The sequence below is a fragment of the Mercurialis annua genome, linkage group LG6, assembly GCF_937616625.2.
Source record: "Mercurialis annua linkage group LG6, ddMerAnnu1.2, whole genome shotgun sequence".
Classification (NCBI taxonomy): Eukaryota; Viridiplantae; Streptophyta; class Magnoliopsida; order Malpighiales; family Euphorbiaceae; genus Mercurialis; species Mercurialis annua.
The window spans coordinates 5641125-5663284 of NC_065575.1; the positions used below are offsets into that span (position 1 = coordinate 5641125).

General features: G+C 31.3%; 4 protein-coding genes across 4 annotated transcripts; 2 read left to right on the forward strand and 2 right to left on the reverse strand.

Moving 5' to 3' along the window:
- Positions 1–1892: 1892 nt before the first annotated feature.
- On the reverse strand, positions 1893–8251 carry LOC126686763 (uncharacterized). Its single transcript, XM_050380992.2, has 5 exons — positions 8055–8251; positions 7646–7849; positions 7290–7526; positions 3240–5330; positions 1893–2648 (listed from the first exon to the last, which is right to left on the reverse strand). The coding sequence occupies exons 1-5, from the start codon at positions 8083–8085 to the stop codon at positions 1966–1968; spliced, it is 3246 nt and encodes a 1081-aa protein (XP_050236949.1). The 5' UTR covers positions 8086–8251; the 3' UTR covers positions 1893–1965.
- Positions 8252–13443: 5192 nt separating this feature from the next.
- On the forward strand, positions 13444–14731 carry LOC126688083 (pentatricopeptide repeat-containing protein At4g14190, chloroplastic-like). Its single transcript, XM_050382657.2, has 2 exons — positions 13444–13915; positions 14087–14731. Exons 1-2 carry the CDS (start codon positions 13571–13573, stop codon positions 14729–14731), a joined length of 990 nt encoding a protein of 329 aa, XP_050238614.1. The 5' UTR covers positions 13444–13570.
- On the reverse strand, positions 13464–15870 carry LOC126688084 (uncharacterized). The gene is made up of 2 exons (XM_050382658.2): positions 15242–15870; positions 13464–15152 (listed from the first exon to the last, which is right to left on the reverse strand). Exons 1-2 carry the CDS (start codon positions 15789–15791, stop codon positions 15139–15141), a joined length of 564 nt encoding a protein of 187 aa, XP_050238615.1. The 5' UTR covers positions 15792–15870; the 3' UTR covers positions 13464–15138.
- A 4175-nt stretch (positions 15871–20045) lies between these two features.
- Positions 20046–22150, forward strand: LOC126688082 (pentatricopeptide repeat-containing protein At4g14190, chloroplastic-like). The gene is made up of 2 exons (XM_050382656.2): positions 20046–20515; positions 20671–22150. Exons 1-2 carry the CDS (start codon positions 20171–20173, stop codon positions 21838–21840), a joined length of 1515 nt encoding a protein of 504 aa, XP_050238613.1. The 5' UTR covers positions 20046–20170; the 3' UTR covers positions 21841–22150.
- Positions 22151–22160: the final 10 nt, after the last annotated feature.

Sequence of the window (22160 nt, forward strand, 5' to 3'; positions counted from 1 at the left end):
TTTTTAGAATAGCAAGCACGGCGACATGAAAAGATGGAGGCCATGGAAAAGGCGGAGCTTCGACAACGAGAACTCCGCAGAGTCGCCATTACTCAGTTTACTGATCGAATAATGTTGTCTCGTCTGCCAAAAAAGGCAACGGGAAAGATGGAGCTGCGAAAACGAAAACTACGCAGAGTCGCCTTGGCGCAGTTTTCTGATCTAATAATGTGGTCTCGTATTCCAAATAAGGAACAAACTCTCGCTAAATTACGAGAGATGATGGAGTTGATCAAATGGTGGTTAACTACTTTAGATAAAATTTCTCCAGAGATCACAATCAGCAATGCATTTGATTTGATAGATATACGAATAAAAGAATTCGCGAAACAGTCTGCCACCGATGATAGATTGATGATCGCATTAGTCGATTCTTTTATAGTCGATTCTTTCAAGGAATCTGTGCGATTGGATTTGATTGACAAATTTAATATGGTCGAAAATAAATTCGACGAGGTTAATAAATGTGAGAAAAAATTAAAGAAGATCGATTCATCGATACGTTGGTTGAAGAAAAGAATGAACATCAAAAGCAAGCAATTGATTATTGAGAGATTGAAGTAGAATTGTACTGTTAGAGTTCATACTTTTAAATTTTCTGGTCATGAGTATAATGTCGTTGGATACCTTTTTTTTAATGATGATCTAATTATTACATTAGTGGTTGGTAGTAAGAATTTTCAAATTTTAATAAACAACTGGCCTTACTGGGACCTCAGGAATACAGTGGAGGGCTTTAGCCATTTAGGCTAGGTCTCACTGGCGATACCGATTACGCTTTTTTTGATTTTTTATAAAATACGCTGTAATTTTTTATTGTTCTAAAAATACGATCATCTGTCAATTATCTAGCAATACTCTACTAAAAAGTGTATTTTTATAAAATAAAAAAAAAGATTATAGTATATTTTTACAAACATTTAGCTGAAAATAAATATTTTTGTAAAAAGTCCTAATATTTTTGTAAAAAGTCCTAAACTGATCCGTCTTTAGAAAAATTGAAGTGCTCAAGTGAATCTCGATTCAATTCTCTAATACTTCAAAACATTACTTTTTCTCCCCTAATTTTTTTATCATAAAAGTAATAGCATTGTGGAAATTCAAGACCACCAAAAAATAATAATAAGAGCACTTATTTTATTTGGTTCAGTTCTACTCTAGAACTCATTTCATTTGAAAACGAATTCATTTAATAATTCACGCCACATCAATTTAATAAATTCTAAAAAAATTGAAAATATAGTTAGTAAATTAAATTTTAAATACACCAAGTACAATATATTCATTTACAAGTTAATTATGTAAGGTATTATAAAATTGGGTTAATGTCAAAAAAATTCACGAACTTTACACGTTTTCTCATTTTAATCACGCAGTTTAAATTTTTTCATTTTCATGCACGAACTACCACTTTTTCTCAAATTCATGCACGGTGCTGAGGTGGTACTCATTCATTGGTTTAAAATGGCATCCAACTCAGTGAATTATACCAATGGAGCCGTGACACCTAAGCACCGTGCATGAATTTGAGAAAAAGTGTTCGTGCATGAAAATGAAAAAATTTAAACTGCGTGATTAAAATGAAAAAACATGTAAAGTTCGTGAATTTTTTTGACATTAACCCTATAAAATTCATTTAAACCAAACAAACCACGATCTATTATATTTTGTGTATATAATGAATTTAAGCTGAGAAGATAATAGAACAGTAGAATTTATGTATTGTATTTTGTGTATATAATGAATTTAAGCTGAGAAGATAATAGAACAGTAGAATTTATGTATTTAAAGTCAACCAACATTCACAGCTACTATATCTAAATATGCAAGTGACCACATTTTGCACAAGTGACTTGAACACAAAAGGCACAATCTTCTCTATAAAATTCAATAACTCTCTACATTGTCTTTTTAACTTTCAATATCCTACTTTACAGAAGAGCAACATACAAACTGTGCCCAATATGGTTTTCCTTTCACTTTCTTTTTCTCTCTTTTGATATCCGCCGGATACCGAGCCGGAGAATTCCATTCTCTGCCTGCATCTTTCTTAATGGATTCTGCGACGGTCGTTTTTGCACTCACAGGTGAATTTGCCGATATTGCAGGCGAGGCGCTACCATCTTTTACCTTGGTTTCATCTTTCTGAACAACCGGTGCTGGATCTTCTATGGCGTTTTGTAGCTTGAATTTGGTTTCAGCTTTGGCCACTGCAGCCTCACCTAAAAGGTTCTTCAAGGGAGTGTGTTGCTTCCCTGTGCTCCAGTTCGTGACTTTAGCGATTATTTCTTCGTTCTTCTTCCTTCCTTGCGATTCATTCACAACGTGAGTAAGAGACGGAAACCAACCGGCTTGCGAAGCCACAGCTTTCGCCTGTACTGTTTGGATTTCTGAAGCAGCAGCTTTGTCTCCATCTCTTGGTTCGACTAATGTCATGAATGATGGGGCCTCAACCATATCTGACTTGTCAGACTGTTGCTGTCCTTCTGGAAAAGCTTGCTGTTTCTTTGAGTCGGTAATCTCTGCTTCTGCTGCTGATGCTTTCAATCCATTTGTTGCTAAAAGTTCGGCATCGACAATTGCTGGCATGTCTGATTGAGTAGAAAGAACTGCACAGTTTCAAAACCACTAATTAAATAAATAGAAACATGGACATCCTCTTTCTGCAAGTAATTTCAATTTAGAAGACAGATTTCGAGCAATCTTGATAAAACATGTGTTTACAATGATTGCTCGGGTTTTGCAAGATTTCAGAGAAGTTTTTTCTGAGCTACATCATAAACCATTAACCCTATGTTTAGTTCAAATTCTAATCTAGAATGCATTTTATTTACTTATGAAATCACTAATAAAATTCATTTAATATACACGACTCATTTTTTTTTTTCCAAATAGAACTAGAATTAGTAAATGAATTTCTAAATAAACCAAACACAACTAAATTCATCTACAAATGAATTTGTGAAATCCTTTAGAACCAGACATGTAATAAGAAAACAACTGCATCCTAAGTGCACTCGACAAGTGTTTGCATGATTGCATCAACAGCCCCAGATTTTGTACATCAGTTGTCAACATGAAATTAAAGGCATTTGTTTACACCTTGTTCCAATTCTTGTAATAGCCTCTTTAAATATTAAACCAGATAAACAATATGTGTATAGGTATGAGAGAAAAAAAAACATTTAAAGAAAGGTTACCTGATACGGAACCCCAGTGGCCTTCCAAGCTATCAGTTTGGCTACTGGAATCGACAGATAGATCAGTTGTAGATAAACCAAGCTGTTGTGTAACAGTTGTATTTTCACCATCCTCGGGGAACAATTGAGATTGATTTTCAGATGCAATCCCGCTGGCATGATTATCTCCAACATGCGGACAATTTTGAATGGAAGAGGTTGCATCTGCAGAAGAATGTTGAGGCTCTTCTTTTGCATGTTCTTCTGAAGATTTCTGTAATATCTCAACATCATCAATTTTATCTGACGTCTTGTGTTGCAATACCTCAACAACTCCAACTTTATCTGTAGACTTCAGTAATTCATCATTGTCTCCATTGTTACCAGACTCGGCAGCTGCATTAACGCTGCCAGCACCCTCCACCTGAGCCGTTTCGTTCTGTAATATCTCAACATCATCAATTTTATCTGAAGACTTGTATAATACCTCAATAACTCCAACACTATCTGAAGACTTCAGAAATTCATCATTGTTTCCATTGTTACCACACTCGGCAGCTGCATTAATGCTGGAAGCACCCTCCATCTGAGCCGTTTTATTGTTATTGGTTTCAAGTTCCTTTAAACCCTCCTGCTTATCTGAAGCCCCACTCAATTGTATACATTCAGATTCCGATAAATTTCTCCCTGATATAATCTCTGGTATAACATCATCTTCTTGCAGATTTTTAACAGGTTCAGGCGTTGTCTTCACTAAATTTCCCACCATTGATCCTGATGTGGAATTAACTTCCTCGGTTTCAGTTTCAGATGCATTATAGCTTTCAACTTTACCCTCTTCTGAAGTTGCCATTACATTTTCTGGATATCTCTCGTCCTCAACTATTTTAACCCTATCATTTTCAACTATATCACATTTTCCGGCTCTGCTTTTTGCATCGTCACCTACTGCTGCATCGCCCACACTATTTATATTGGTTATCTGCCTGACTTCAACCATTGTAGCAGCCACAGGATCCATATCAACTAAGAACTCTTTAGAATGTTCTAAAGACTTTTCCTGTGATGAACTTTTACCATCAGGTAGCTCTTCTTCAGGATATTGAAGAGTGATTTTCTCAACCTCAATTCCAGGAGCACATGTTTCTGTCTTTTGGTTTTCATTAATGGTAACATTGTCCTGACGAGTTTCAATATCTGTTTCATCAGGAACTTTTTCAACAATATGCTCCTCGTTCTTATCCATATGTTCAAAGTTGCCTTCCATAACATGCATATCAGAAACAGAGGCATCTATTCCTTCTATTTGGTTTGAATCGAAAGTAGAAACATTATCCTTGACGACAGACTGCTCGACTTCATTACCCAAATCAAGTGAGTCTACATTAACTAATTGGGGTAATCTCCCTCCTCTAAGATCTTTAAAACCTACAATCATGGCCTCGGCGTTTTCCACTACAGGTATATCATCAGGAACTGAAAACACACGGAAGTTTTCACTTTTAATTTCCTCTCCATTGCTAGGCTCACCCAAATCGACAGAACCACCAGAGGCCACTCCTTCAACAGCATCCACTTTGATTTGAGAAGCATGTATAGAAGAATTCGAAAGTTCACCAGAATGTAGTTCATAAGAGAGGACATTTTCCTTCGACTGAACAGCTCCAGCATCTGGTTCAGAATCTGAATCTTTATCGTCTGGTTTCCCTAACTCGGAGATTGTCTCAGTGGCTTCACCTACATCACTGTCCAAATTTCTTTCTTCAATCACTTTTGTGTCCGTCTCGATCTTTTTATTTTCTGTTTTCTCATTTCCTTTTGCATCAGTCTCCGGTGCATCATTACTACCAGTTTTCTCGATCTTATTTGGTAATTCATCTGCCTGCAATTCAAGATGGATGGGGTTTAAGTCAAATGAAGAATGTCCTCTATCATCACAAGACTCATACACAGATTCTCCAGTCTTAATATCACTCGATGATCTTTCCATGAAGTCAATGGCTGTATTTAGAACAGGAGTTTTAGAATCTTGTGTGCTTCCAGACATTGCTTGAACTTCTGTATTTTGCATATGACTGCTGTGAGCTGAATTGCTTGAAGGTGTAACCGTATCTGCACAGTTACACAACGTTATCATGAAAGTCTGGAAATGGGACCATCAGAAATTTCAATTTGATAAAATATAATCGAAAGAAGAAAATACAGAACCAAGTAGACGGTTTGTGCAATTGATAAATATACTCTATACAAATGCGGCATCAGATCAGGGTTGCACCCCTTTATTTTTAATAGCTAGCAGGCACGAAAGATTCTCATGACTCGTAATAAGAAGCCACTCGTTCCAAGGTTCTTAGCTATAAAATCTAGCAGTAAAGGTTGTAGGTTTCCAAAGCAGCAAGTAAACAGACTCCATTGCTTACAGTGGCTTGATAAAGTCAACCAACCTTCGAAAATAAATATCCAGATTTACCCTAGATGCATTATTCAACTATTCTAATCAATTTCCTTTTACATGATTGATGACTTATTAAAACTTCATTACATCAAAAATATGATTATCCTTCACTTCATTACCTTTAGCTTTATTCCTTCATTGCCCCTTTTTGCACAGAAAAATAAACCTCCCCTCTCAGCAGATCCAATAACTATTTAACAATAATTAATCACTCAATAAGTCATCTCCAGAACTTCTTAGTGCAATCGCTACTAAAGGAAAGGCTACAACGTAGCCCTCACTATCTCTTTAAGGTTTTAAAAAGCTAAAGTCGTCTCGCCAATATGCTTTCCCAATGCACTAAATAAGGAACTAGGGTAGTAATAAATTTATAAGACGCAAGCATTTCTCAAATATAAAAATATTTTTGTGAACTTAATTTCAGATTCAAATCAGTTTCTAATTGACAAGTCTTACCCCTACAATTACACCACAAAATAAAATATAAGTCCAATTTCCCCTTCTAATTATAAACAATTTTTTATTTGAAATATGCCCTATTCTATCCATCACCAAGATGCATGATGTTAGTATATACCAACTTTTAAAGTGAATCAGCAAAATATTCAACCATCAATTCAATAATATCACCACTGCTAGTTTCTTTGTTAAATTTCAGAATCAAAATATATGTCAAATTTCTTCTAATGTGGTTCTAAAATTAAAAAAAGTTCTACAAAAAGGTTGAAGGACTCGGTCAATGTTTTTAAAAAAACAGGGTTCATCTTTAAAATGCTCAGCAATAGCACTTTTATTATATTTTAACTAAAAGATATTGCTTGCTACAAGAAATGGTCAATGATAATCTATATACCAACATATTAAACATGTGAAAAAAATGTACATTTTATGAAAAGAGCACATTCAATATTTGTATATAAGGAAATTCATTTAAAAGGATATAAAAAATGATATCATACTAAAGAAAAAAGTGCTAAGACCAAATATAAATGGAAGAAAACAACACTTCATAACCATGTTTCATATATACAAACAAAAAATGGAAAAAGAAACTTATTCTGAATACTAGATTGACATTCAAATTAAAATTCTATAAGAAAAAATTAAGTTATTACTGCTTCTCATCATATATATTGAATTTCATAGCTCTGGTAAAAACGTAGAATCTTAGATAACCGTACCATAAATTAGACCATATACGACAAACATGACCTGCTTTAAAGAGTAATGGGAGCATCTAAAGTAACTAACCAGCTATGGAGATGTTTATTCCATTTAAGTATTTTCCTTAAACCCTCAGACTATCAATCAAAATCTCCATAATCTTAATGGATTATGCAAATTGCCAATATAGAAAGTTATAGTTATAATACTCGGGCACTATGGCGACTCTAAGAAACAAAACAACATTAATGAACTTAATTATAACAATAGTAAATCCAGTCCACGGTGTTATTATCCAAATCACCCTATATAAATAAATAGAAATGCTTGATCAGCAAAGCAACCTCGTCCAAATCTAACTGGATAACCAAACATATCAGGTAATTACACACTAAACTACATATAAATGAGCAATGCTATAAATTAAATGTCTGATTCCACTGAATCCTTACCGGAAAATGCAGCATCCTCAAATGAAAAATAGGTCCTGAAATCTTTTTCAGCAACGGTATCTGCATATGTCTCCCGTTTCTTAACATCACCCGAAGACTCTTCAGGACCCTTTCCAGATCCACTATCTGTAAACTCCGCAACCGCATCCGTAAATACTTCGTCTTCCGATCTACCTGATCTATCCCCTCTTGCACCACTGCCCATTTCACTACTACTTCTCATCAAAACTCTAGGGCCTTAAAAACAACCGAAATTTCCAACCATCAACTCAATTTACAAGCATTAATTCAACTATATTACACTATAAGCATCACAAATTAACAACATATCACAGAAGATGACAGCATTAACTCACTGGGGGTTTTGTGATCTTCATCAGATTGATGCTCATCGTCCGAAATAGCCGAATGGGTAGAATTATCTGAGTGAACCGGGAGCTTAAACCCATCAATGGAACCACAGATCTTCCTATGAGAACGCCTCTGTTTTGCACTTGGATGTGGATTCGGAAACGACCAACCACATTTGCTACACACATGAACTCCATGGCTATCATGTCCTGCATAATTCACCAACAAGAACATCCATTACAATACAAAAACTAAGTAAAAAACATCAGAAAACGACACAGAGCAAGAAAATAAAAAGAAAAATCCAAGAACGAAAATGTAAACAGTACCCACAAATCTTTCTACATAAAGAACAACAAGAAAAGATTAAAAATTTGACAAACCCATCATTAAAAAAAAGATCAAAAGAAAAACCTTGAGTTTTTGGGTGGTTTTGATTGTTCATTGTTTGCTGCAGAACGAGAAAAAACACAGAGATTTTTAGGAAAACACACTAAAATCAATGAGACTTTTTTAAAAAAAATTAGTGTGGGAGTGTGAGTAGGGAAAAAGAAGCACACAGAAAAACAAAGTCTTTTCTTTTTTTCTTCAGTTGTTGTTGTTGGGGTCTACGGGGAAGTACGGTGGACTGACAGACAGCGAAGATAACGCCTTAACGTATCCCACGGGTGCGCACGTTAGATGTCCATCTCTAACCCTAATTTTATTCAAAACAAAATTTCATACTAGTAAAAATTGTACTAGTTTTAATTTATTTATGTTTTTTTGTTAGTTTTAAAAACAAAGAGTTTATTTGTACTTTTTAAAATAAAAATAAATTTAATTTAAATAATTTCATCTTTTAAATATAAAAATTGTCAGAAATTGAAATAAAAAAAATACAAAATAGATAAAACTGATCGATTTTCAATGTCAGGATAAAATTAAAAATATGCTAAAAGGTCGGGACTTTTTAAGACATTAGACCATTATTTTAAACTAACTATTTCGTATCAAGATAATAGTCCATTTTTCTTCTTTTTTTGTCCCAAATAATTGTTCACATTCCTTACAAATTATAATTTAAAGTGATGATTTTTCCATTTTATATTTATTTAATGTGTATCATTTATTTAGCCTAAAAAGTAAATTAGACATCATCTATACTATATATAAAAGCACGGATGGGGGGGGAGACAGGCAAATTTACCTAATAATCATTTTCAGTTTAACACTAAATAATGGTTTTATAGTCATTACCTAATTAGTTATTTAATTAATCACTATTGTAATTAAAGTCCTAATTAGAATAGGTAGCTAAATTATCTTCAATTTAGTTTTTAGTATGTAAAAAATAACTAAATTGTCTCCAAATTAGTAGGAATACATATCTTGTAGTTTGATTTAACTACAAAATTAAAATAGTATATTTGGTCAATATATTATTATTTAAATTTATTATTTTATTATTTTTAAAGATATTATTAATAAAATTAAGTTAATTATTTAATTATGGTTATTATAAAACTAAAAGAAGAATAAATTCAGTATGAAAAAAAATTAATAACCGAATATATTATATTTACTTTTATAAAAATTATAAACTAATTTAATATTAATTATAAGTAAAAAGTTGATATAATTATAATAAATTTATTAATATATACATTGACGAGTTACGTTACGAGCCACGTGCATAGCACGTAATGCGAAACTAGTATATAGAAAAAATAAAAAATAAAGTTGTAAAAAGTTAGAGTATTAATTGTGTTCTTAAACTGTGTTAAAAGAAAAAGTGGACTATTATTTTAAGACGGAGAGTATAATTTTTTTAATGAAATATATATATTCCTAATCATATGTTTAAAAAGAAACATTAAAATATGGTTAATATACCTAAGCCTCTCTCCGTATATCATTTACAGGTTGGGGATTCAACTCCCAACTCTTGCACAGGCCGTGTTTGCCTGATTTAAAAATATGGTTAATATTCCGCTAACAACTAACTGGTATGTATAACACTAAGAAAATAAACATAATAAAATACGAAAGTGTTTATATAGCTCGAAAGATTTTATTTTGTTTTTATGGGTTAGTTTTGATTTTGAGCAAAAATGTTGTAAATGGGAAAGGATTTTCAGTGCACTTAAGCGTTTTGGTGACTAAAATGCGCCGATAGGAAATGTCAGCTTATCCTTCTTTTGGGTGAGGAAAAAGTTAAGTCACGTGGCTGTGATATAATTACGACGACCACCAATCAAAATTAGGATCCCCACAAGCTAACAAAAGTTGATTATAATAGCATCGACTTTATGGAACCAAAATAGAAGTACATGCTTTATGAATTATGAGCTTTAATGCCTTTGGATTTACGTTGTTTTTATTAAAGAGAAAATAAAAGAAAATACGGTTTTTATTTTATTTTATTTTGAAGTTGTTGACTATTTGTTGTTTGATCTTTGAGTTTGATGTCCACACTTCACTTGTATTGTAACGGAAAAATATACATATGTAACCTATTTTTTCTTTTTAAATTGAGTTCCTCCCCGATAATTTATATTTAAATTTTCTATCAACGGATTTTTCTATTATAGAAAAATATTCATGGAGTTGATTCTAACCGAAAAAATCAATTAAATAATTTACTTTCAACAAAATAAAAATACATAATATCAATTTAAAAAAAATAACTTAAAAAATTATTTCAATTATACTAATGTTTTTGTGAAGTAAGAACAAAAAAAATAAGGTTATTTCAAGTTGTACAAATTATTCAGTTCATTTTAAATCTGGAAACTTTTACTCCCTCCGTCCCAATAGAGTTGTCCACTTTGAGAAATTTTTTTGTCCCAAAACTCTTGTCCACTTTCAAAAAGTAACTAATTTTTACACTTAATTTCCCTATATTACCCCTATTTAAAATCCACTAATGAGTAAATTGCAAGTGGACCCTATATTAAATAGGGGTATGACAAGAAAAGTAAGGAAAAGTTTACAAAACCCATAAACAATAATTGCTTTTCTTAAACTGTGTGATAAAGGCAAAGTGGACAACTCTATTGGGACGGAGGGAGTATTATATTTTGGTTCCATCCTTCAATTATCAAACCATTTTAAAATATAATATATTTATTATTTATAAATTTATATTCACACCCGAGCTGTGCTTTAATCCACCCGAGAATAAAGAGCAAATAAAGGTCAGAAGGAATGTCGGTGGGGGTTCACCGGCCATCCACCCCTACACTCAAATCAGTTCAGTGAAGGAAAAAAGAGAGGAAGTAAAAAGAATATTGCTTGAGAATATAATTTAGAATTTGTATATAAGGTGGTTTATATAAGTTGAATTTTTTTTTCTTCTCACTCTAGTCTCAACTTTCAATTGCCTTAGGTGGCCGACTTGGTTATGCCTCAAGTGGCGTGTCAGGTGCATAGTGACACGCAGTGACGGACCTAGACATATAACATTGAGAGGGCCAAGACTAAATTATTATAGATAATTTTTGATATGTTTAATAAATATAAATTAAACAACTCAAAAAAAAAATATATTAATTTATATGCTTCTAAATTTGTATTAGATATTATTGGGTGCGCTTGTAATTGTATATATAATATTAACATGATAAAAATAACAAATATTTAAATAAATATATAAAACATAAAAATAAGACTTAAAGCTAGTTATTTTAAATGAATGAAAATGTATCATTTAAAATTTGGATTTTCCAATATCGTTTTTTTATGAGATATTTTTATATATAAAAAATAAAATTTTATATTAAATGGTTATTGGAAAATTAAATTTCATATGGAATTAGATAGTTTAAGTAATATGTGTGTAAAAATTGATATCTATGTAATTATTATATAAATAAAATATGATATTAATATCCAAGTTAATTATAGAAAATAATAATTAAAATTTTTAAATTAGAAGTGGAACTTATAAGTTAATAGAATTTTTCGTTAGATGGAACTTATAAGTTAAAGTGCAATATATAAGTTAGTAACATTCAAGTAATAGGCCTTGGTGCGTCCATATTTTGAGGTGGCCATGGCCACTCCTGGTCTCCACGTAGGTCCGTCCCTGGTGACACGGTGGACATTCTTATGTGTCAGAATATCTTCTATGGTCACCTCTAATTTGTTACGCATGCATGCTCTCCGAGTAATAGTAATGCGGCTAACTTCCTTGTATGAATTCGTGCCTTTGGTCTCTCGGATGAGCTGTCAGGAGAATGCGACCTGCAAGTTCCGCGGTATCGATGAGCCATGAGCTCTGAGCTATTCGCGTGTTCTAATTTCCTGATTATCCGCATCTCAGTTGTATCAATTTATTGTTTGACTTAGCGATACTACACTTTAGTGAGGTTATTTCGCCCCTATTATGCATTACCACTACGTTATCACTTAGTATATTTCATTTTATTATCAAATTCATACTAATAGACTCTATATATATACGCATTTTAAAAAAATTTAAAAACTCTTTAAAGTATGTTAAAATTTTAAATACTCCCTCCGTCCCGTAAAGATAGAAAAAGTACCACCTTTTTTTGTCCTATAAAAATAGAAAAGGTGGAGTTAGTTAAGTCAAAAATTATCAAAATACCCCTACATGCTTATCATAAAACATTAAATGCATATTTTGAAAAGATAAATAAATGAGTTGTAAATGCTATAATTAGTAAAGTGACTTTGGGAAATGTACATAACTAATTGATTACAAAGGGTAATTTAGACAAATTATCACAAGTTACCTATAAATAACTACTTTCTTAATTCTTGTAAAATGGGTGCTTTTTCTATCTTTACGGGACGGAGGGAGTATCAAAATTGGAATTCACATAATTCCTTTTAAAATTTATTTAACTTTTTTTAATCATCTTATTCTCTTTTATTAAATATTTAATTACATAAAAAATTTCAACCCATATTTTAATTTAGTATTCTTCCAAACGTAAAAAAAATATAAAGTTAAATGTAAAGAAAATCACATATACTATATATTATCATCACAAATTTTTATTTTTTACTCAAAATATAAATTTTAATTGTATTATAATTAAACCTCCAATTAAAAATCGATAACCAACGGTAATATAAAATGCTAGAAATCATTTTATCATGTCTTTCATTTTTAAATTTCAATATCTTAGAGCATCTTCAATGTGGTGCTATATTTTATGCTAAGTTTAGCATGAAAAAGTGCTAAAATGCTATAAATAGCATAGCATTCTAATTTTTTCTCCAATGCACAAAGTTAAAAATAAGTGTTATAATTATTTATTAAGATAATTATCTCTGAATTTTATAAGTTTCTAATTATTTTATAATTTTTTAAACAAAAATTAATATAATTTTTATTTTGATATAATAATGAGCTTTTCAAAAGAAATAATTAAAAGAATCGAATCATCGATGAACTATATAAAAATATTTTATATAAATTTTTTTATTATATTAATATATGGTCTATTATTAAAAAATCAAATCGAGACCGTAAAATTAAATTGAAGCACAAAATTTAAATGAAAAAAATAAAAAGGTAAAAAAATATTAAAATAATAAATGCAAAAAAAAAAATAACCGTGGTAAATTGTAATTAATAAAGAAATGCTATTGGTTGTTGTAGTTTAGCATATGCTATAGTCTGTGCTAAATTTAGCACGTGATATAGCATATGCTAAATTTAGCACAAACTATAGCACTGCATTGTAGTTGCATTTTAATATTTAATGCTAAATTATAGTATTAACACTTCATTTTAGCATTGCATAGGTGATGCTCTTATAATATTAGCGAAATTTTAATTTTAATTCCATCCCAAATTACTGGACCTTGCAAACCCACACATCTGTTTCACTTAGGTTTCAACATTAAAATCTCAACTCAATTACATCAACCAACACTGAGCTGTAAAACATTGGCTACAGAATGAGAACGTAATGAATCAAATTTCCACTCTGCAAAACAATTTCACAACATTTTACCCGTACAAATTTGACGCAACCAATCCAAATTTCCTCTTCTCCAAAATCAAAATCACTAAACCAGTCACTTGCTTCAATCCATCGCATGCCATTTCTCACGATAACTCAACCAAACACAAGACGCTCCTCGTTGAGAGCTTCCATGAGCACCAGAGGTTCAAGGAATTGCTCGCCAGGCTCAACAAGAAGGGCTCATGCCCCTTGCTAATGCTTGAGGAGGATGGCGATTGGTCCAAAGATCATTTCTGGACTGTTATCAGATTTCTTAGACAGTGCTCTAGATCTGACGAGATTCTCCAGGTAATCTTACTCTTTCTTCTTCATTAATACTCATTTGATACACTTTTAAAAGTTGAAATACTAAATTGAAAGTAATAGAAAGTTAGGCACTAAAACGGCATATTATTGAAAGTTCAAACACCACTATAATTCTTCCTACACAATGTTTAAGGCTCAAGAATACTTGAACAGGTCTTTAATATGTGGAAGGACAGAGAGACTTCAAGAATTAATGAATTTAACTATGAGAAGATTATAGAGATGTTAGGTGAAGAAGGTTTAATGGAAGATGCAGTCTTGGCATTCACTGATATTAAGACATTTTGTCTAAGTCCATCTCTACAAGTTTACAATTCCTTAATTCATGGTTTTGCTAGAAATGGAAAATTTGATGATGCTCTTTTTCATCTTAATCAAATGAAAGAAACCAATTTGACCTTAGAAAGCGATACCTATGATGGCTTGATACAAGCTTACGGGAAGTTCAAAATGTACGATGAGATGGGAATGTGCTTGAAGAAGATGGAGATGGATGGGTGCACTCCGGATCGGATAACTTATAATGTGCTTATCGAAGAGTTTGCACGAGCGGGTTTGCTTACAAGAATGGAAAAGGCGTATCAAAGGACTCGAATGGAAAGGATAGATTTGAAGTCTTCCGCTTTGATTGCAATGGTTGAGGCTTATGCAAATTTTGGAGTTGTGGATAAGAAGGAGACGGTTATGAAGCGGGTAAGGACCAACACACGGGATTTTAACGAAGATTTGGTTAGGAAAATAGCTCTAGTTTATATTGAAAACTTCATGTTTTCCAGATTGGAGAAGTTGGCATATTAATGACACTTTTGACTACATTCTTTCCAAATAAGCAGCCTGTTAACTTAAATGACCCAACTACAACACCAAACTTCCCATGCAACATAAAAGAAATTCATATAATAAACATTATAATTTTCTAATTATATATACTAACCTAACGTTTAAAACAATAAAATGGTATTTGATAATCAATTTAGATTATCGTCTCACTGCTGCTTTTCCTTCCGTCCCATTTTAATTGGAAAAATATACTCTACTTAAAATTTTGACCAAAAGTTAACTAAATTCAACATTTAAAAAGTCATAGATTCAGATAATGTTACCCATCTCAAAAAATATATAAACAAAAAAGTGTTAATTGTGAATTGGAAATTAATTAATCTAGATCCTACCGCTTCAAATGCTGCATCAAATCAGCTGATCTGCTACTCTATAATCCCTATAAAAAAAAGAATAGAACAAACAATAAACTTGAATTAGAAATGAATTGAATAATACTTTCAATTAAAAAACTACTAAATAACTTACCAAAGTGAAGACAAATTTCTGTGTGAACTTCCTCACGTTGCTCCCGTGATAAATGTGGATCAATTTCATAGCGATACGCACACCATCCCCAATTTTTGTAGAGTTTGGCATGGAACATAGAAATCACTGTATCTTTCGAATCGATCCAAAATTTGAGCCCATCTGATAGAGCATTGTGAGCATCAGCAAGCTCTCGTTTCGCAGATTCACACTCTTTTTCCAGCGCCTCTTTTTTCTTTTGAAATCGCCCGATATCATAATTCCACTCACGAAACTTTCTCGTTACGCTCCGCATATCGAATTCCGTCTCTCGATCTGGTTCATCGGAGATTAAGGAAGCTATTTTCTCTTGAAGAGTGTTGATAATTACTTCTACCATGCATTTCCTACCGGTAGCGTCGACCATTTTGCGTGTGAGAGTATTCAGATTTGCTATGACGTTGTGAGGATAGTATTTCTCACCAGCTCGCTCGCATTTGCAAGAGGAGCACTGAGCATTGTTGTAATGTCGGGGAGATCGGGAACGTGGGCGTCTCCCTAACTCGATCATCGCAGCTTTTTTGCAATAAACCGCCGCTGCTTTTTTCTAGGGTTTACAAATGAACGGGTAAATGTCGATACCGGGCACGTCCAACAAATAAATCAGAGTTGGTAATTTTTGTAATTAGTACAGTCGACCCTCTAATAGTTAATATTCTATAAATTAATAATTCTAATAATTAATAGAAAATTGAGAGAACCAACTTCGTTTCACGTCAGATAATTAATAATTTTATTATTTAATAATTAATAAAATTTAAAATATATTCTACATAAATATTAATTATTAGAGAGATTTTTTTTAAAGAAATATATAACAATTGATGATTTATTTTAGGCAATACTAACCTTAATTCATAAAGTGTAAGTTAAAATACCATCAAATTATGACTTTCTTATTCATTTGAGAAATTTTAAAAGAAATTATTAGATAAACAAATTAAAGTAAGTAAAGTATCTCTAGTATAAAAAATATTAAAAATTATTTTACTTTATGAATACAATTTCTTAATAATTATTTTTTAGTTTGATATCAATTGATATTTTTTTAAATTGAATATAAAATTATTTATTTTAAATTGAGTGATTATAAAGTGTATTTAGTTAGTTTTTTTATAATATAATATTAATATTAGATCTATTAATGTAGATGCTTTAAAATATCTTTTATAATTTTTTTATATAAATTCAATAAATTAATAATTCTAATAATTAATAAATTTTTGATCCACCATGTGTATTAATTATCAGAGGGTCGACTCTATAAATGATTTTTGTTTTTGAAACCCTCTCTAAATGATTTAAAATTACAATGAAAAATTAGTAAATTGGAATTTGTAATTTTGTTTGATACGTTTTTTTCAAAAAAAGTTACTCATTTACAAAATTTAAATATTAAAATGATAAAATTTAGACACTATTAATATAATCTTTTTAAAATTAACTAGTTTCGCATTACGTGCTATGCACGTGGCTCGTAATGTGATCCGTCAATTTATTTATTTATTAAATTTATTATAATTATATTAATTTATTTTATTTATAATCAATATCAAATTAGTCATAATTTTAATTAGAAATAAATACAATACTTCAATATATTACTTTTTAAAATTAATTAATGTTAATAATATTTATCAACAATCAATTATATTACTTAAATATATTATAAATATATAAATGTATGTTATATATATAATTAATATCAAATTATTTATATTTTGTTGGATTAGAAAACATAAAATCCACTTTCTAAATAACACATTCAAACTTTTTAAAAAATAATCCGCGGGTTCAAAAAAAAATTAGCAAATTGAATTTATTGTATCAAAATCAGAATCAGAAATTGTGGCATCTAGGTTTTTTTTTTTTGCTGAAAAACTAAACAAAAACAGAAATAAAGCTAACTGCAAATTGAGCTGAACTCACATGTAATTTTTATAAACTCACTGGTAATTACTCAATCCAAATTTGCTCTTCAAAACTAACGGCCATAGCTGCCAACTGATGAGCCAAAATATTAGCAGATTTTAGAGTCCATCTCTATTTTATCTCCACAAAAGACATCTCCAACAAAAGCCAGACCTCTAAAATAATATTCTCTAATTTTGAGATATATTCGCTCTTGTTTTGCAAAGCCATTATCAAAGGCATCTGGGTTTATTGAAAGGCTATAAAACCTTACATTAGTTATCAAGTTACCACAATTTTAGGAAATAATTAGAAAATATAGTGAACTATACGTACCATATACTAATTAATATAACAATTACTTGTTAACATTAAATTCAACTATTTCCTATTTTATTTTTTTTAATTAAGAAAATACTATAAAACCGACTATTAAAATAAATTTGAAAGGATCTTTAGGTAAATTTGCTTGCCCCCCCCCCCCATCCGTGCTTTTATATATAATATAGATATAGATATAGATTGATGAAAAAAGTTTGCCCACACCATTTTATTTTCAAGAGGAAATTTTTTAGAATATCCAATTTGTTTCTCTTTTTTTTTTTTAGCATATTTAGGACTCATATCCTTTTTATTTATCAAACAAAAAATTATTTTCCAACATTTATGTTTTTCTTATCGTTTTATCAATATTTTTGGTGGTGCTTTTTATAATATTTTATGGTGTATTTCATAGTGTTTTTATAATATATTTTATAGATTTTTAGTGTAAATACATCAAAAATTGGTGTATTTATGATATATTTTAAAAAAAAATCATAAATCATTTTTTTGTATACAAAATCAATAGTATCAAAATAAATTAGAATATAAAATAATTTTTTTTGTTAACAATAAATTTATATGAACAATATAAAACAATTACTCATATTGATATGAGATCTAAAATAGTTTTTGTACAAAAAATCTAAACAAATGCAAAAACACGACGGGGTAAAAGAGCATACTCGTAATAATACCATCGGAAGAAAGACAATGATGATGACGATGACGATGAAGTTTTATAGAACACAAACTACCAGAAGAAAGACGGCAACAATCTTGCACACGCAGACGTCATGAATTAAAAAAGTAGAGACTTGAAAGGAAGAGATAGATTTGAGATTTAAGAAGAATGCGAGATATGACTCTTTGTGTGAATGAAATCCTAATTGAAAAAAAATATTATTTTTATACTTCTTAAGAATAGATATTGAGTGTAATTAGCAAAATATAGTATAAAAAGAATTAATACTACTAAAATATCAAACGTTTGCGGATTTTATCAGTAATAGCCAAACCTTTCAAAATCGGTTAGTTTAGCCCATTTTAAAATATATGGAACTATTTCTAGTCATGCGTGAATTAAACCGAAATTGGACAAAATTTCACCTCGAGAATTTAGGTTTGATTCATGAATGACTACAAAAGATTTCAAATATATAAAAATATGCTAAACAAAATAATTTTGAAAAATTTGACTATAACTGACAAAACTCGCAATAAAAAATTATAATTACTTTTCAAAAGTAAAAGTAAGATAGTTTTGAAATAACTTTTTATTTTCAAGTGCAAATACTTCAATTTTTAAAACTTTTTTTTATTTAATATTTGATAACGTAGTAGTAACACATGAAGAGGGCGAAGCAGCCTCAGTTAAACGGGACATCAGTAACATCGACAGAAGGAGAGGACATTAGCACATATTAAGAGAAGTTTGGATATCTCGACATATATATGGATGGACATCCAAGACGTGATACGAACTAAGAAATAGGATAGAAATACAGACCAAGATAGTAGTAAATCCTAACAACCACAAACGGAATCTGGCACACAGAGAATATTTCTTACATATCGTGTATTTGACACAACGCTTGAGACGTAACCAGATGCTGCCACGTCAGCTAACCAAAATGTGGGGACCGGAGAAGAGAAAGAATCTGCTACATCAGGTTTGCACGGTGTGAACCTATAAAAAGCACCTTATATGCAAACTCTAAAGGTTTTTTTTTTCACCGTTATTTCTCTATTTCTCTTATTTTTCTTTTTATACACAAACTAATTTGAGTGTCGGAGCGAATTGCCGGTGATCCCACCAGTATTCGGTCTGACCTCTGTCTTTCTGTCTTTTTCAGGTGACCTCTTGGAGTTTGTAGATCGGCTAGCTCACCTCGATCTACAAACTCTTTTTAATTTATATTAAGTAACGGTTTTATAGTCATTAACAAATTAGTTATTTAATTAATTACTAAAAAATTATTATAATTAGAGTTTTAGTTAAAATAAAATACCATGACAGAGGAATACTAATTTTGTATAGAAAAAATAGCTAATCTTTTCCAAATTAATAGGAATATTAATTTTTTGGTTTGATTACACTAGCAACGCAATTAATATTGTCCAAATCTTTTTTAGTTATGTGTAAAACTACAAAAAAAATTAATTTAATTTGTTTAATTTATTTTAAAATAATAATACATGAATTGACGAGTCACAATACGAGACACGTGCGTAGCACGTAAAACGAGACTAGTCATAATTAATTAGTAGATCAAATAATGACTCTTTTCAGCTTATAATTCTCCGCTTTTACTTATTTTTTATTTCATAATATCTATCACTTTAAATCTTCTCGGACAAAATGAAAAAAAATTGGATCGAGGTGAGCTATTAAAATAAAAACAGACAATTATTTGAAACGGCCAGAGTATCAAATTAAGAAATAGGTTATAAACGCAATAAAATATAAGAGGAAATTATTAAAATCCCATCCTAAATTTACTTAAATATAAGAGGAAATTATTAAAATCCCATCCTAAATTTACTTGACCTCATAAACTTAGGTTTCAACTTTCAATTCACCTCAATTGGCATCAATGATCAACCAACATAAGGCTGCAAAACATTTAGTAACAGTTCCTACAGAATGAGAGCGTAATGAATCAAATATCCACTCTCCAAAACAATTTCACAACATTTTACCCATACAAATTTGACGCAACCAATCCAAATTTCCTCTTCTCCAAAATCAAAATCACTAAACCAGTCACTTGCTTCAATCCATCGCATGCCATTTCTCAAGATTACTCAACCAAACACAAGACGCTCCTCGTTGAGAGCTTCCATGAGCACCAGAGGTTCAAGGAATTGCTCGCCAGGCTCAACAAGAAGGGCTCGTGCCCCTTGCAAATGCTTGAGGACGATGGCGATTGGTCCAGAGACCATTTCTGGACTGTTATTAGATTTCTTAGACAGTCGTCTAGATCTGACGAGATTCTCCAGGTAATCTTTTGTTCTTCATTAATACACTTTTAAAAGTTGAAATACTAAATTAAAAGTAATAGAAAGTTAGGCACTAAAACGGCATATTATTAAAAGTTCAAACACCACTATAATTCTTCCTACACAATGTTTAAGGCTCAAGAATACCTGAACAGGTCTTTAATATGTGGAAGGACAGAGAGAATTCAAGAATTAATGAATTTAACTATGAGAAGATTATAGAGATGTTAGGTGAAGAAGGTTTAATGGAAGATGCAGTCTTGGCATTCACTGATATGAAGACATTTTGTTTAAGTCCATCTCTACAAGTTTACAATTCTTTAATACATGGATTTGCTAGAAATGGAAAATTTGATGATGCTCTTTTTCATCTTAATCAAATGAAAGAAACCAATTTGACCTTAGAAAGCGATACCTATGATGGCTTGATACAAGCTTACGGGAAGTTCAAAATGTACGATGAGATGGGAATGTGCTTGAAGAAGATGGAGATGGATGGGTGTACTCCAGATCGGATAACTTATAATGTGCTTATCGAAGAGTTTGCACGAGCGGGTTTGCTTACAAGAATGGAAAAGGCGTATCAAAGGACTCGAATGGAAAGGATAGATTTGAAGTCTTCTGCTTTGATTGCAATGGTTGAGGCTTATGCAAATTTTGGAGTTGTGGATAAGATGGAGACGGTTATGAAGCGGGTAAGGACCAACACACGGGATTTTAATGAAGATTTGGTTAGGAAAATAGCTCTAGTTTATATTGAAAACTTCATGTTTTCGAGATTGGAGAAGTTGGCATATTATATTACGAAAAGAAGCGGTAGAACGGATATGGTTTGGTGTCTACTACTTCTTTCTAATGCGTGTTTGCTCAGCCAACAAGGCATTGATATTGTTGTGAGGGAGATGGAAGAAGCAGAAGTGTTGTGGAACATAATGTTTATAAACATTGTTTTGCTAGCGTATTTGAAGATTAAAGACTTTACGCACTTGGGGATCTTCCTCACCAACTTGGGGAACCATGTTGTCAAACCCGATATAGTCACTGTTGGAATTCTATTTGACGCAATTGATAAAGGTTTTCGAGGGAGTGGAACGATAGAGAAGTGGAGAAGAACGGGTCTTCTTTGCAGAAGCGTGGAAATGGAAACCGACCCTTTAGTTCTTGCTGCATTTGGAAAGGGCCAGTTCCTCAGGAAATGTGAAGAGGCTTATTTATCTCTGGAACCTGGGACTAGAGAAAAGAAAAAATGGAGTTACAGTGATCTCATTGATTTAGTAGTGGCTAAGAAAAATGTGAAGAAGTCTCAGTTGGAAGAAGACAAATGATATCAATGTGTCGATCAGTAAGTTTAAGTCGCTCTGTTCATCAATTTTTGTGTGAGACATAACTGAGAACACCACAGTAAGCATCTCTTGATGTAGCAAACAATTAACTTCAGATAGTCAAGACATTTTGCTATATTACCCAAGACTTCACTCTTTTATACCCTTATTTTAAGTAGCACGAAAAAGTAAGTGTTAAATAGGAAACATTGAAACAGGAAAACTATATTATGTACAGTAATATGTTATATATATTTTTTTTAAAAACAGAAATAAAATGTCGAAATGTATGACGTTGAGAATTTTCCAGCTACATAGTCCTT